Genomic DNA, 13,785 nt, shown 5'->3' with positions numbered 1-13,785 from the left:
CCAAAGCCTAAAATATTTACTGTCTGCCCTTAACCAAAAAAATTCACCAGCCCTACTTATACACCAAGAAAAGCTTTGAGGTATATTTTTAAATAGCTGTAACATTATGAGCTCAACTCCAGAAAGATGAAAGAAAATAATTATTATATTGATCAAGTCTTGAAGTTAGGAACCTGATCTAAAGCAAATGAAGTCAAAATACAAATTAACGAACAAATAGCCACTGCCAAATGTGACATGGATAGAAAGAGAGAGACAGGAGGTTGCCTATCACCTCATCAAATTCTGAATATTTAGTCACATTTCTTTCCAGGGATCAGAATTTGTTCTACCTTGCATCTTAGTTAAAAATCAAGATCTAGACATGTCATGAAATTCTTACCTATTTTCTTACCACCTTTATCACTGTCTTCGTATATTATCTTACAATATATAACTTTTTTTTTGCTTTTAATCTGCCTCCTAAACTACTAAAATAAGAGCAAAAAAAAAAAAAAATCTTTGAGCATAAACAACTTGACCTAAATATCTTTCCATCCCTTGCACCTGGTCCCATGTCCAGAAGACAGCAGCAGCTCACCAAACTTTAAGAGTAATGACGATGCCACTTACTGAAACTGCTGCTCTCACCGAAACAGGAGTCACTGAGCTTGAATGCAGAGTTCATCATTTCTACAAAATCAGAAAAATGAGAAAGAAAACACGTTCATCACTCAGGCAGTGCACTATCTATGACATACATAATGTCTTTTGTGAAAGCTAAAACTTTTTTTAAAGATCTACTTACATTATTGCAAAAAACGAAAAAAAAACTACTGGAAATTCAATTTCATGAAAAATTGGTCAAGGTAGTATTAGACATGGTGTAAACAAAGTATGTATATTTTTTCAGAATGATAACTTCCCAAGTTTCTTACAAAGAGCAGAAAACAATATGCTTTAAAACATCAAAATAATGTAGAAGGGCTAATGAAATTTAAAATCTTAATATGTGTGCCCTGATGCTGGGGAAAGATTGAAGACAGGAAGAGAAGGGGACGACAGAGGATGAGATGGTTGAATGGCATCACCAACTTAATGGGCATGAGTTTGAGCAAGCTCCGGGAGTTGGTGATAGACAGAGAAGCCTGGTGTGCTGCAGTCCGTGGGCTCACAAAGAGTCAGACACGACTGAGCAAATAAACTGAACTGAACTGAATATGTGTGCTAGCACACGGCCAAAAGAGCTATGTATGTAGAGGATATATGTGCAATTTTCCAAGATTTGGCATTTGGAACAAGGTCACTAATGTCCTCTGGGACTCTCTCCATATTCACTCAAGCTATCACTTAACCTCATAGGAACTGACCTCTAAGTCACAAGCTTTTGACTAAGATTTCTAGAACCTTTTTCTTAGTCTGAGGACATTATAAATAATTCAGTTCAACCCAAATTTGAGAAATGAAGGGTGCCAGGAATATGAATCAGACATAGTCCCAGTTTTCCAGGAACTATCCCACTTTATAGCCATCCCACTTATAAATCACTTATAAGGATTTTCTGAGCAGAAAATCCTAACAGATTCATCCTCATGGTTTTCCCTTTGTTCTAGAAACCTTGCTTCTTTCAGGGCTGTGGTATCCTTAGTTTAGCAAACCTTTTTCTCCTTTTCCCCGCCAGCTCTCAATATTGCCCATAATTAATTAACCCCATTTCTTGGGTATGGAATCCTGGCAGGCCTACCCTCCTTAGGATTGGCCCCCGTGGTGTAAATTAACAAGAGAAAGACCTCTAAGAAAGTGAAAAATCTCTTTGTCAATAATATTTTTTTTTTGGTATTTATGATCACATATGTATGGATAGCAAAGAATATAAATAGATGGGGGAGTAAGCACACATTCACTTCGACATCAAAAAGAAAAGCAAAATACTATCCAATTGGAATTCTAACAAAAAAAAAATACTGGTTGTGTATTTTTATAATAACTCTAATCAAGATTTATTACACACTTGCTGACCCTCTTCCTACATGGGACACTGGTAAAGAATCCACCTGCCAATACAAAAGAGGCAAGAGATGTGGGTTTGATTCCTGGGTCAGGAAGATTCCCTGGAAGAAGAAATGGCCACCCGCTCCAGTATTCTTGTCTGGAAAATTCCATGGACAGACGAGCCTGCTGAGCTATAGCCCATGGGGTCCCAAAGAGTCAGACACGACTAAGCACACGCACATGCACTCTCTGGACACCAGTTATTGGGTTATATTATGTGTATAAAGGCTCTATGCATATTATCTCAATCATCACAACTCAGGGAAGAAAATATTATGATTCCTTTTCTTATAGAAAGTGAAACAAAACCAAAGAGGAAGACTAATTTGTCTAAGTTCACCTAGGCAGCAAATGACAAAGACAAGTTCCAACTAGATGTCTCTGATTCCAAACTCATTCTTATCTGCCACCTCTGTGCCCTACAGTGTAATCCGGGGCCAGTAAACCAAGTTTTAGGAAAGAACTCGCGTCTGAAGATTTTTCCCGCTGTTGATTTCTGTAAGATCTTTCCCGACTGTGTGTGCCCTGCTGCTCAGACACATCTGTACCAGAAAATGTCAATTCCTGGGCATTTCAGCAATTGAAATCCCAAATCTCAAGGGTTTTAGGTGAATTTTAAGTGAGGCATGTTGAGCCAGCCCCAAGCAAGAACCCTAGTAAATTCCTGTGAATATGTCTATCTTATTACCTCCTGTGAACAATTTAACCAAAATCTAGAACATTCATGAGGTTATGGAATTTCCCTGAGAAGCAGAGATTTGTCTAAGATTCTTGCTGATGGTACTCATGTCTTAACTTGTGTTATTGGTAAATGTGTTGCAATTGATGTTTATCTTAGCTCCCAGAGTACTTCTAACAGCACCCAGTACTCCCTTTTCTACAACTGTTTTTTTCACAAATGGAGAAAATGGATCTTTTCCAATTGAAAATTCATTTTTGAGCCCACAATTCATTTCCGCTCTGTGCTGAATCATTGTTGGTGACTTTTCATGTCACCACATCAGTCATTCTGGATCAAAAGATTCTATTCACCTTTTATCCAAAGAACCCATCTCAAAGGTGACTTTTCTCATTTGAATGTGCCCTATGAAGGAGTCTTCTTGTTCACCAGACTCAGCACAATTAAATTATAGTTGAGGGCTCTAATAGTCTATAATTGCTATAGACTATAATAGTCACAAATTCTCCTTTAGAAGTTGTTTGTATCATTTTTCAAAATTACGGGTTCAATTACATCATATATACTGGCTTCTAGGTTCTCTGATTATACTTCCAAGATATTCTCAGATAGGCATTCTACAAAAGAGACCTGGCTACTATTTATTCATTTAATAACTGTGAATATTTTTATTTCATTACTTTTTATTTTTCATAAGCACCTCATTTGGAAAGAAGGGTCATCTTTCATTTTAGGGTTTTATGTATGAAGTTCAAAACTCCAAAACTAGAGTCCAGCTTAAAGTCACAGGCCTAAATCATCCATGTGCCAGGTACCTGATTATGCCAAAAGATAAAGGAAATAACATGTCTGATATATGTAAGTGAAAGTGAAAGTGTTAGTCGATCAATCTTTGTGACCCCATGAACTGTAGCCCACCAGGTCCTCTGTCCATGGGATTCTCCAGGCAAGAATACTGGAGTGGGTTGCCACGCCCTTCTCCAGGGGATCTTCTCCACCCAGGGATCAAACCAGGGTCTCCCGCACTGCAGGCACATTCTTTACCATATGAGACACCAGGGAAGCCCATGATATACATAATGCGGTAACAAAAAAATTCGATCAGTTCAAGAGCAGAATTGCATAGCTCCTGGCCTTTATTTTAGTGTATTGCTTTTTAAATTTTGACTTCTAATTCTATCAAGAAAGTCTTTTTGCTGTTTCAGTTTTGTTGTTTTTTTCTAACTTTCTATCATTTCAGACGCTGGATTATGAACAAGTGCCTAATATTCATCTTAGCATTGGAGTTAAAAACCAAGCTGAGTTTCACCACTCGGTTGCCTCTCAATTCCAAATGCACTCAACCCCTGTGAGAATTCAGGTTGTTAACGTGAGAGAAGGACCTGCATTTCAACCAAATTCTATGACGTTCAGTGTGCGAGAAGGACTGAAAGGAAATTCCTTATTGAATTTTGTGCTTGGCACATACACAGCTATAGATTTGGATACAGGAAACCCTGCAACAAACGTCAGGTACTGCACATATTTTGCTCGTGTTAAAGAGATAAAGCTCAGCTCTTCCTATATTAATTCACTAGAAGGTGCTACTTTTGAAGTTTTGCTTTGCTTTTTGTCTTCATTTTAGAAGATGACTGCAGTACTAACTTTATTTCAGAATTTTAATAGTGCTTTAGAGGCAGTAAGGGCTCCAACAGGTTAAAGGAGTAATTGCGTCCAGTGAGCAATTGTAAGATCCAAGAGCCACCTACAGATACTCTGTGAGTCTCTCTGACCTTTTGTGCCCGGCTGTACTACCCTGGCCCCAGGATGATTAAGCTATATTATAAACAATAAGACATCATAAAAGATGAGTCACTTTTTTTCCTTAAAATCTGTGTTATCTAATGACTTTGGGGCTAATTTCAATCTCCTACTTGACCTAAAACAAAAAAATAAAAAAAAAGAAGAGGCTGAAACATAGATGTTTCAGAAATTTGATTAATCTTAAGAGAATCAGAACTGAAAAAACAGAAAGGTAGGTATTAGGGTCACTAGATACACAGATTATATATGAGTTAGATCTATGTAAGATATCCTGGAAAATAACTATAGCGAAATATACAAGTATTCTCTTTATCTTTTCCTTCCAATATATTTGGAATGAACAAAGTCTACTGACCTATAAATTACTTTTGACATAAAATTTTTTGATTACTTAATCAGCTAATAAATAGGTAGACAACAAAAACTGTGAAGTTTATCAGAGGAAAGAATGTGCCAGATAAGTGTCTTAGACGTTTGAATTTACGCCTGGTACAGAGAGAACAGATGTTCTACCAATAAGGTCAAAAGCTTTGAATCCATTACATGTAAAAAAAAAAAAAATTCCATATACACAAGCAGACTAGATGATACCACAACCCCTAACAGGCCAACAATGAGAGGCTCTGAAACCAATATGTATTAAAATCTAAGAAAAAAATATATCACATGTGAAAATGAAGAAAGCGCATTCTCACATTCTTTCGATAGACACTGCTATGATTTTATAAACAGCCCTGAAATAATTTCATACATTCTATTAACAATTATATTAAGAGCCAGAAGAGTAAGAATTATGAGATTATAAAATTCTGTTGTGAATCTGTACATAAATATATTCTATACTGGAATTTTATACAGTAAATCTCTATACATTTTATAAACTGACTCAATTTCACTATAAAGCATGCAAATACCATATATAAGAGTAACACATTGTGCAGCTTAAAATGATTAACTTTTATATAAGCAAATGATGAATGTATTTATTTAAAAACAGGTATATCATAGGACATGACGCAGGCAACTGGTTAAAAATAGATTCAAGGACTGGAGAGATACAATTTTCTAGGGAATTTGATAAGAAGTCAAAATATATTACCAATGGGATATACACAGCAGAGATCCTGGCTATAGATGGTAAGAAAATTTATTGTCAATTCTTAATAAAATTATTACTAAAACATTCAATACAAGTAATATTCTAATGTTAATACTAGATTGACTCAAATCCAACATACATTTATTGGTGTCTTTAAGACTTATAGAGAGCTCTAAATACCTTAGATCAAGGACTGAGTTCAGTATCCTTATAATCATAATTTACATTTAAGTCATAATTTATTTCACCTATTTACAAAAAAGAATTGTATGTGATTTACAGTGTGAAGCATAAAGTTAAAATATGTAAATAAAATTCAGTTTCTGCTTTTGACTTCATCTCTTGAGAGAATTGATCAGCTTGTAGAGGATGTTAGAAATGTTTACTTAAGTAAGTGCTACAAAGTGTGCTCAAAATTCACCTGCAGGTAAGGCAGCATCCCGAAGTATATAGTTATTTCAGAACCACTAAAACTGAGCTACAATAAGAGGCCTGTGTGAGTACTGTTGTCCAAAGAAAAATGCTGAAGACCAAGAAAGCACAAGGTTATTCCAAATATAAGATTCGAATTACATTTGTAAGTGCAGATGCACTGAAGTAACTTGTAATTGAGCAGTTCCTCACATGGGAAAATCTATTAAGCATTCCTCTTGGTGAGCAGCAACAGGAATTTGTTTAGCAACAGTTAATGATTCTCCAGAGCAAAGGCTACTACTGCTATTTCCTAGCAGTAGCTAGGAAACCAGCCACTATGAAACAAAACAGCAGAAAAAGCTCAATAACCAGGAAAGAAGGGAGAAGATAGATGTCTCAAGTACATACCTAATAGAAGATAGATATTGCAGGACTGCATTAAGTTTATACCCGAGATTTACAGTAGCCAAACAAAGAGAAAGATAAACAGTCAGTATAGGACTGAAAGAGAAACCATGGCAATACCCAAACAATTACATACATTCTAGTCTTCATCCCATGAGTGTCACTTTCAGCATCTGCGTGAGGTATATAAATATTTATTATCAGTATTCTGAAAATGAATTCTAGCCAGGTTGATCACAGCCAATGGGTCATATGAGAAAATCCAATTCTAGTTCAAAAACTAGAATAAAACATTAGTCAAGTAAATAAAAACAAAACTACATGAAAATGTACCCACAGAAACCTAAAAACGAGGGCCATTGTTTATTCCCCTAAGCTGAGTATCTCCTTAAAAATCTGCTTAAAAATATTCAGCACAAGCCTTCCAGAGAGCTGGAATACGTTTGCTCAAGGCCATTGTTTATTCCCCTAAGCCGAGTATCTCCTTAAAAATCTGCTTAAAAATATTCAGCACAAGCCTTCCAGAGAGCTGGAATACGTTTGCTCAAGGATGCTCGGCCTCTAGGTAAAGAAGCAGAGCTCTGCCTAGAGCAGACACGACAAGGAGCAGATGCTGTCGACAGTGGCTTTAGCTGTGGTTTGCCACAGAAAGTGAAAGTCGCTCAGCCGCGTCTGACTCTTTACGACCCCATGGACTATACAGTCTATGGAATTCTTCTGGTCAGAATACTGGAGTGGGTAGCCTTTCCCTTCTCCAGGGGATCTTCCTAACCCAGGGATCGAACCCAGATACCCCGCATTGCAGGCGGAGTCTTTACCAGCTGAGCCACCAGGGAAGCCCACAGCCCAAGGCCATAAGAAAGTTCCAGAGGATGAGAGAACAACACAGCACATAATCTAATCTACGGGATAATCTAGTGTCTCTCTAATGAACCTAAGTCTGGAATAGAAAGTCAACTCCCAAATCAGGTATAAGAACACACTGTACAAAACCATATACAGTATGAATAGGCTCCTGGTTTGTTATCATTTGAGTAACTAAATGACTCTTCCATTTAGGCATACAGAAGACATCTTTAAAAGACATTTATTAACTTCACGAAGAGTGACCTAGCAAAATACCTAGAGATGATAGTGTTCTGACTTACAAATGAAAATACTAAGACTCTCTGCAAGTAAAAAACAAAACAATTCTTTATTCAACATAAAGTATAAAAGTAGACTAAAAGCCCAGACTCCTATTTCTTTGTCCTCTGCTCCTTCTAATAATATACTAACCCAAAATTTGTTTCAAATGGGTTAGGAAGAAAGCAAATATATTTATATTTGTTTTCAAAAGTACCGTTTCAGAGAGAAACAGTGTCTATTTAATGGATGGATTTAAACAGTGAAACAGGAAAAAAAAAATACTCAAAACAATTATTTAACTTCAATTGCAGTTATTTCCACAAACACCGGACTCAATAAGTACCCAGAATGAAAGGCTCTAAACTGGACTACAGGGGTCTCATTTGGGGAGATACGGTGGACTAGAAAGCAGTAAGCCTTCTCTGAGAAAGGATGCTGAATTTTGCATTCTGAGATATGTAGCTGAATGAAACAGGAATGAAAAAACATTTTAGGAAGAGTGACTAGAAGGCACAAGTGTTTGGTTTAGGAAAGAACAAGTTCCAAGAACTAAAAAGAAGCCACTGGGTCCGGAAGGTGCTGAGCAAAAGCAAGAGCGGCTTCAGGAGATTTAAGCAGGCAGGATCCTATCACGCACCAGCTCAGAAGTCAGGTCATGCTGTTCCTCTATGCTGTGGCGTCATCATGGGATACGAGAAAGAATTTTCTCCCCAACACCATTTACCCCAACACCCTATATGTCTTGCTGTTTCAGATGGCTCTCTAAAAACGGCCACGGGAACCATATGTATTGAAGTTCCTGATGTCAACGATTACTGCCCAGTCATTGTTGCTGAGAGAGAAACCATCTGCATTGCCTCTCCCTCCATCCTTATCTCTGCTGCAGGCGTTAACAGTCACCCTTATGGGTCTCCCTTCACCTTCTGTGTTGTTAATGAACCCCCAGGGACAGCGGACATTTGGGATATCACATCAGTAAATGGTAAGTAGGATGCAAATTTGCTTATACTCTAAGGCCAAAAGCAAAAACAATTACCAAATAATTAGTCAAGTCACATAATAATACTTTCCAACTCTATGTCCACCAAAAGTGTAAAGAGTCCATAGTAGTATGCGTGTTTATGGTAACTGTTGCTACTTTAAAATAAAGGCCTCACGTTGATAAAAATTGAGATATAATTTCAGGCATCTTAACAATTTACGTACCTTGGGTTCTTTTTCCTGAGATGTTAGATGTATAATAGAAAACGAAATGTTTTGAGAGAATTTCATTCTGGACATGTGCCTACTAAGTCACTTAAGTCCTGTCCAGCTCTTTGCGACCCTATGGACTGTAGAGACTGTAGCCCGCCAGGCTCCCCTTTCCATGGGATTCTCCGGCAAGAATACTGGAGAGGGTTGCCATTTCCTCCTCCAGGGGTTCTTCCCAACCCAGGGATCAAACCCACGTCTCTTACATCTCCTGCATTGGCCAGCGGGTTCTTTACCACCTGGTAAAGTGCAACTTGGGAAGTCCCCATTCTGGCCACAATAGCTCCCTCGTCAGACATTCATTTGGAGAAACAGGAGAGACGTTGTAGGTAGGGTGGTAAGATGGTGGTCAGAGTTCAAGGTAAGAGGAAAAATCCACCTTTCTGAAGCCACCAAGCTTTTCCATTCATCCTAAAATGATGCCAGAAAAAAAAAAAAATGCCACCATTGACTTGGAGGAAATCGGGTAACCTGTTTTCACCATAAAACCTTTTAGCCCTTTCACACAAAACCACCTTAATATTTTTAAAAGCTAAGCAATTGCATTAAAATCAATATAACTCTGAATTCATTGTTCACTACAAAACTCAATATGTTATTCTTAAATAATTGCTAACTACTTTTTCCTCATTCATATCCTAGATTTTATGAGGAAAAACAAGAAAAATATTCAGCATGAGATATTTCTATCACAGATTTACCAGTAAAAAATATAGTCTTATTGGAAAGAATATTCTTAGGGTCCTATTTACATGCTGGTCTTGAAGAAAAGAAAAAATCCCACTTAACAACAGGCTGGGGCCATGCCTTATTTGACTCTTACTTTGAGCTCAGGTTACATTTTGGTAGACATAGCCAGGTTATTACATAGCTAATTGAAAGCAATAACCCATAATAATAATAATTAACAATAATAATTGAGTGTTAAGGATTCATCAATTACTATTCATGATTTAGGAGTAAATCATTTCTAAGGCCTCCTCAGGTTGATAAATTTCAACCTATGTGTTAAGCAATGGTTTCTATAAAAATCAATAGATAATCACAGCACAAAGAATTAGTAAAATAATAGTTTTTGGAATAATTTTAAATATTAAGACAGTGATTTTGAATAAGAGATGAACAACAGTCTTCATGAGGGTATTTGGAAGCTGTCATCCCAAATAGAAAACTTCTAATTATTTCCTTTCAGCTCAATATTCTTCATTCATTGGACAAATATCCACTGAGTGCATACTATATGCCAAGTATTGTTGCTCTGGAAATAAGCATCATAAGTGTTAATTTTTAAAAACTGACAATGTATTCTATGACTAAAGGAGCATGAAAAAAAGTCAGATCCTAAGTTTATCATGGGTATTAGAAAGAGTTACTCACCAAAACATTTTTTAAATTTTTCCTGTATATTCAAGTACAGTCACTTGACAATTTCTGTGTTACTTTCAGGTATACAACAAAGTGATTCAGTTATACATACAAATATAACCATTCTTTTCCAAATTCTTTTTCCATATGGATTTTTACAGAGTATTGAGTAAAGTTCCCTCTACTATATAGTAGAACCTTATTTTTTATCTATTTTATATATTGTGGTATCTATCTGTTAATCCCCAATTCCTAATTTATCCCTCCCCCATTTCCCCTTTGGTAATCAAAAGCTTGTTTTCTATGTTTGTGCTATTTCTGTTTTGTGAATAAATTCATCTGTATCATCTTTTTATATTTCACATATAAGCTATATCATATGATACTCTTCTTTCTCTGACTTCACTTAGTATTATAATCTCTAGGTCTGTTCATGTTGCTGCAATATGACTTCATTCTTTTCTATGACTGTGTAATATTCCATTGTATATATGTACCCCATCTTTAATTTATTTTCTATCTTGCCTTTTAGCTACCTCTGCAATCCTGAAAGCTGAGCAGACTTTATATTCCGGATACTACGAAATCCCGATCCTAGTAAAGGACAGTTTTAACAGAGCATGCGAATTGCCACAGATCATAGAGTTAAGGGCCTGTGACTGTGACATCAACCATGTGTGCTTGTACTCGGGTATCACAGACGTCAGCACCGGGGATGGGAGCTCTGTCACCAGTGTGTCTGTCACTGACGACCAAACTGAGGCTTCAAATGTTGGTATGGGATCAACAGGGATTGGCATGATCACGATGGGCGTCTTACTGCTGCTTCGTAAGTACTGGATTAAATCCCTCTTTTCAGCAGTTCTTCAAAATAAGAATGTAATCAGGTTCACTGGAATGGCCATTTCTTTTTGGTACCTATGGCAATGTTTGTGGAAATCTGGAAATAAGCAATGGGATTGATATGGGCATGTTACTTGTTCAATAACGGTAAGTAAGAATATTCACTGGAAGGACAAATGCTGAAGCTGAAACTCCAATACTCTGGCCACCTGACGTGAAGAGCCAACTCATTGGAAAAGACCCTGATACTGGGAAAGACTGAGGGTAGAAGGAGAAGGGGACGACAGAGAATGAGATGGTTGGATGGCATCACCAACTCAGTGGACATGAGTTTGAGCAAACTCTGGGATATAGTGAAGGACAGGGAAGCCTCATGTGCTGCAGTCCATGGGGTCCCAAAGAGTTGGACATGACTGAGTGACTGAACAACAACAACAACAAAAAAAAAAGTCCAGGGTTAGTGAGGGTCAAAAAGATGGGAAATATGCAAGTCCCTAAGTATAGTATTTTTGCTGTTGTTCAGTCGCTCAGTCGTGTCTGCTTTATAGCAGAGCATAAAGTAATCCCATCATGACAATTTCAGCAGAGTCCTTTAAGAGCAGAAAAGCAGAAGTAATTAAGTCTAAATAGGAAAGTTGGGGAAGTCCTGATGGAGAAAGTGACTTTGAGCTGAAGATCTTCTTAGAAGGAGCATGGTGTGTGGGGAAATCCAGAAAAGCAGTCTAGGACAGAGGAAAAGCACAGACATAAACACACATGTAAAATGTGCACACATGTACACAGGGGACTAGGAAACATAAAACTGGATTTGAATCCTGGATCTGCCAACAACCAGTTTGGAGTCTTAGATTAGCAGGAAGAAAGAACCTTATTTGCCTAATCTGTCATTAAAGTTTACCTGATCTTAAGTGACTAGTGGATTTGTATTTATAAACACGGATACATATCCTCAATCCTTAATGTTACTCGATCAGTCATGTCCGACTCTTTGCAACCCCATGGACTGTAGCCTACGAGGCTCCTCTGTCCATGGGATTTCCCAAGCAAGAATACTGGAGTGAGTTGCTATTTCCTTCTCCCGGGGATCTTCCCGACCCAGGAATGGAACTTGGGTCTCCTATGCTGCAGGGATATTCTTTACCATCTGAGCCACCAGGGAAGCCCCACTCAATACTTCAGGGGAAATTAATGCATTACATTTGTATTTTTCCCTCTAGTTCTGAATATCATGCCACATTTTCCCAAAAGTGATGCATTTGATGACTTCCTAAATTGAGCAATATGTGTTAACTCTTCCTTTCCACTTTCCTGGGCAGTGGCACCGCTCTTGCTGCTCCTGTGCTGCTGCTGCAAACGAAAACAGCCAGAAGGGCTGGGGACGAGTTTTGCTCCTGTGCCTGAGGGGGGAGAAGGAGTGGTGCAATCCTGGAGAATAGAAGGGGCCCATCCCGAGGACAGGGTGAGTGGATTCGTCAGGTTCCACAGAAGCTCAGTGTTTCAGAGGGATTCAACATGTCCTGATAATTATACACTGCACAAAGTTGAAAATACATCACTTTTGAAATGTTTAACATAAGCACTTCCCTGGTTCAGTGGCTTAAACCCTGTGCTCCCAATGCAGGGGGCCCAGGCTCGATCCCTGGTCAGGGGTCTAGATCCCACATGACACAACTAAAGGTCTCACGTGCTACAGCTAAGACCAGCGCAGCCAAAATAAGTAATTAAATATGTATTTCAAAATGTTTAACATAAAACATTTCTTTAAAATCTTTTTTTTTTTTTCTTTTCAGGATGTGTCCAACATATGTGTACCAATGACAGCCTCTAATACCCAGGACCGTATGGATTCCTCTGGTCAGTGGATGTCAAAATCTGTTTTCCTTTTTAAAATTTGCAAATTGTTCAGCCAGACAAATCTCATGTATAAGTACCTTACCAAAAATCAGCATATCTGTCATTTTCCTTGGAGGACAGTGTAAGTGGAGAGAAAGTTACATATTTGAAGTGGTGACTTTATTTTTCTGTCTTAAACTACTGGCAGTGAAGAATGATGTAGCAATTCAAATGGCAAAGTCTGGAATCAGAATGCTCAAGTTTGATTCCCAGCTCTGCCACTTACTAGTAATTAAGTCCTTGAGTAAGACACTTCACCTCTCTGGGCCTCAACTTCCTTCTTTGAAACTAAATTTATGATAGTACCTACTTCAAAGTGTTCCTATAAGGAGTAAATGATCATATATATGTATATATACATATTATATATTATATATATAGTATACATACTATATATTATAGGTATATTATACATATTATATATTATATGTATAGTATGTACATTATATATGTATGTGTGGTATATAATATGGATCCTATATGTTACATATATCATATACAAATGTATGTATATGTGCTGTATGTATATATGTATATCACAAAATATACATTAGAATAGTGCCTTGCACAGTAAGTGCTACCATTATTTGTAAAACAAGCAGTTTAAAAAAAAGAAAGAAAGAAAAAAACGAAGCAGCAAATATGTTCTCCTAAGAATACACTGAAGGGGATGACAGAGGATGAGAGGTTGGATGGCATCATGGACTCGATGGACTTGAGTTTGCACAAGCTCTGGGAGTTGGTGATGGACAGGGAAGCCTGGCATGCTGCAGTCCATGGGGTCATAAAGAGTTGGACACGACTGAGCGACTGAGCTGAAATGAGGAACTTTTCTTAAATTCATACATGCATTCGCCTCACCACTCTTACCCTC

The 13,785-nt window shown here is 37.6% G+C and overlaps 2 protein-coding genes across 5 annotated transcripts in view; one reads left to right on the top strand and one right to left on the bottom strand.

Moving 5' to 3' along the window:
* Positions 1–13,785, bottom strand: part of LOC147345978 (uncharacterized) — a 302,780-nt gene that overhangs the window by 206,567 nt on the left and 82,428 nt on the right. For all 4 annotated transcript variants that reach the window (XM_086372889.1, XM_086372892.1, XM_086372891.1 and 1 more), the window contains exon 3: positions 613–672. The gene's annotated coding sequence lies outside the window, so the exon portion shown is untranslated. The remainder of the gene's footprint in view (positions 1–612; positions 673–13,785) is intronic.
* DSG4 (desmoglein 4) overlaps positions 1–13,785 on the top strand; it is a 44,914-nt gene that overhangs the window by 27,391 nt on the left and 3,738 nt on the right. Inside the window, 6 exon segments of the mRNA XM_086372364.1 lie at positions 3,951–4,222; positions 5,511–5,650; positions 8,314–8,541; positions 10,708–11,004; positions 12,335–12,477; positions 12,809–12,872. Of these exon segments, the coding sequence (XP_086228490.1) occupies positions 3,951–4,222; positions 5,511–5,650; positions 8,314–8,541; positions 10,708–11,004; positions 12,335–12,477; positions 12,809–12,872 (1,144 nt within the window).

This window comes from Bos grunniens, chromosome 24 (genome assembly GCF_055505025.1).
Source record: "Bos grunniens cultivar Pamir isolate PY7600 chromosome 24, Bosgru_T2T1.0, whole genome shotgun sequence".
In the NCBI taxonomy this organism is placed as follows: domain Eukaryota; kingdom Metazoa; phylum Chordata; class Mammalia; order Artiodactyla; family Bovidae; genus Bos; species Bos grunniens.
The sequence above is the reverse complement of the archived record's forward strand: the minus strand, read 5'-3'. Positions and strand labels throughout refer to the sequence as shown.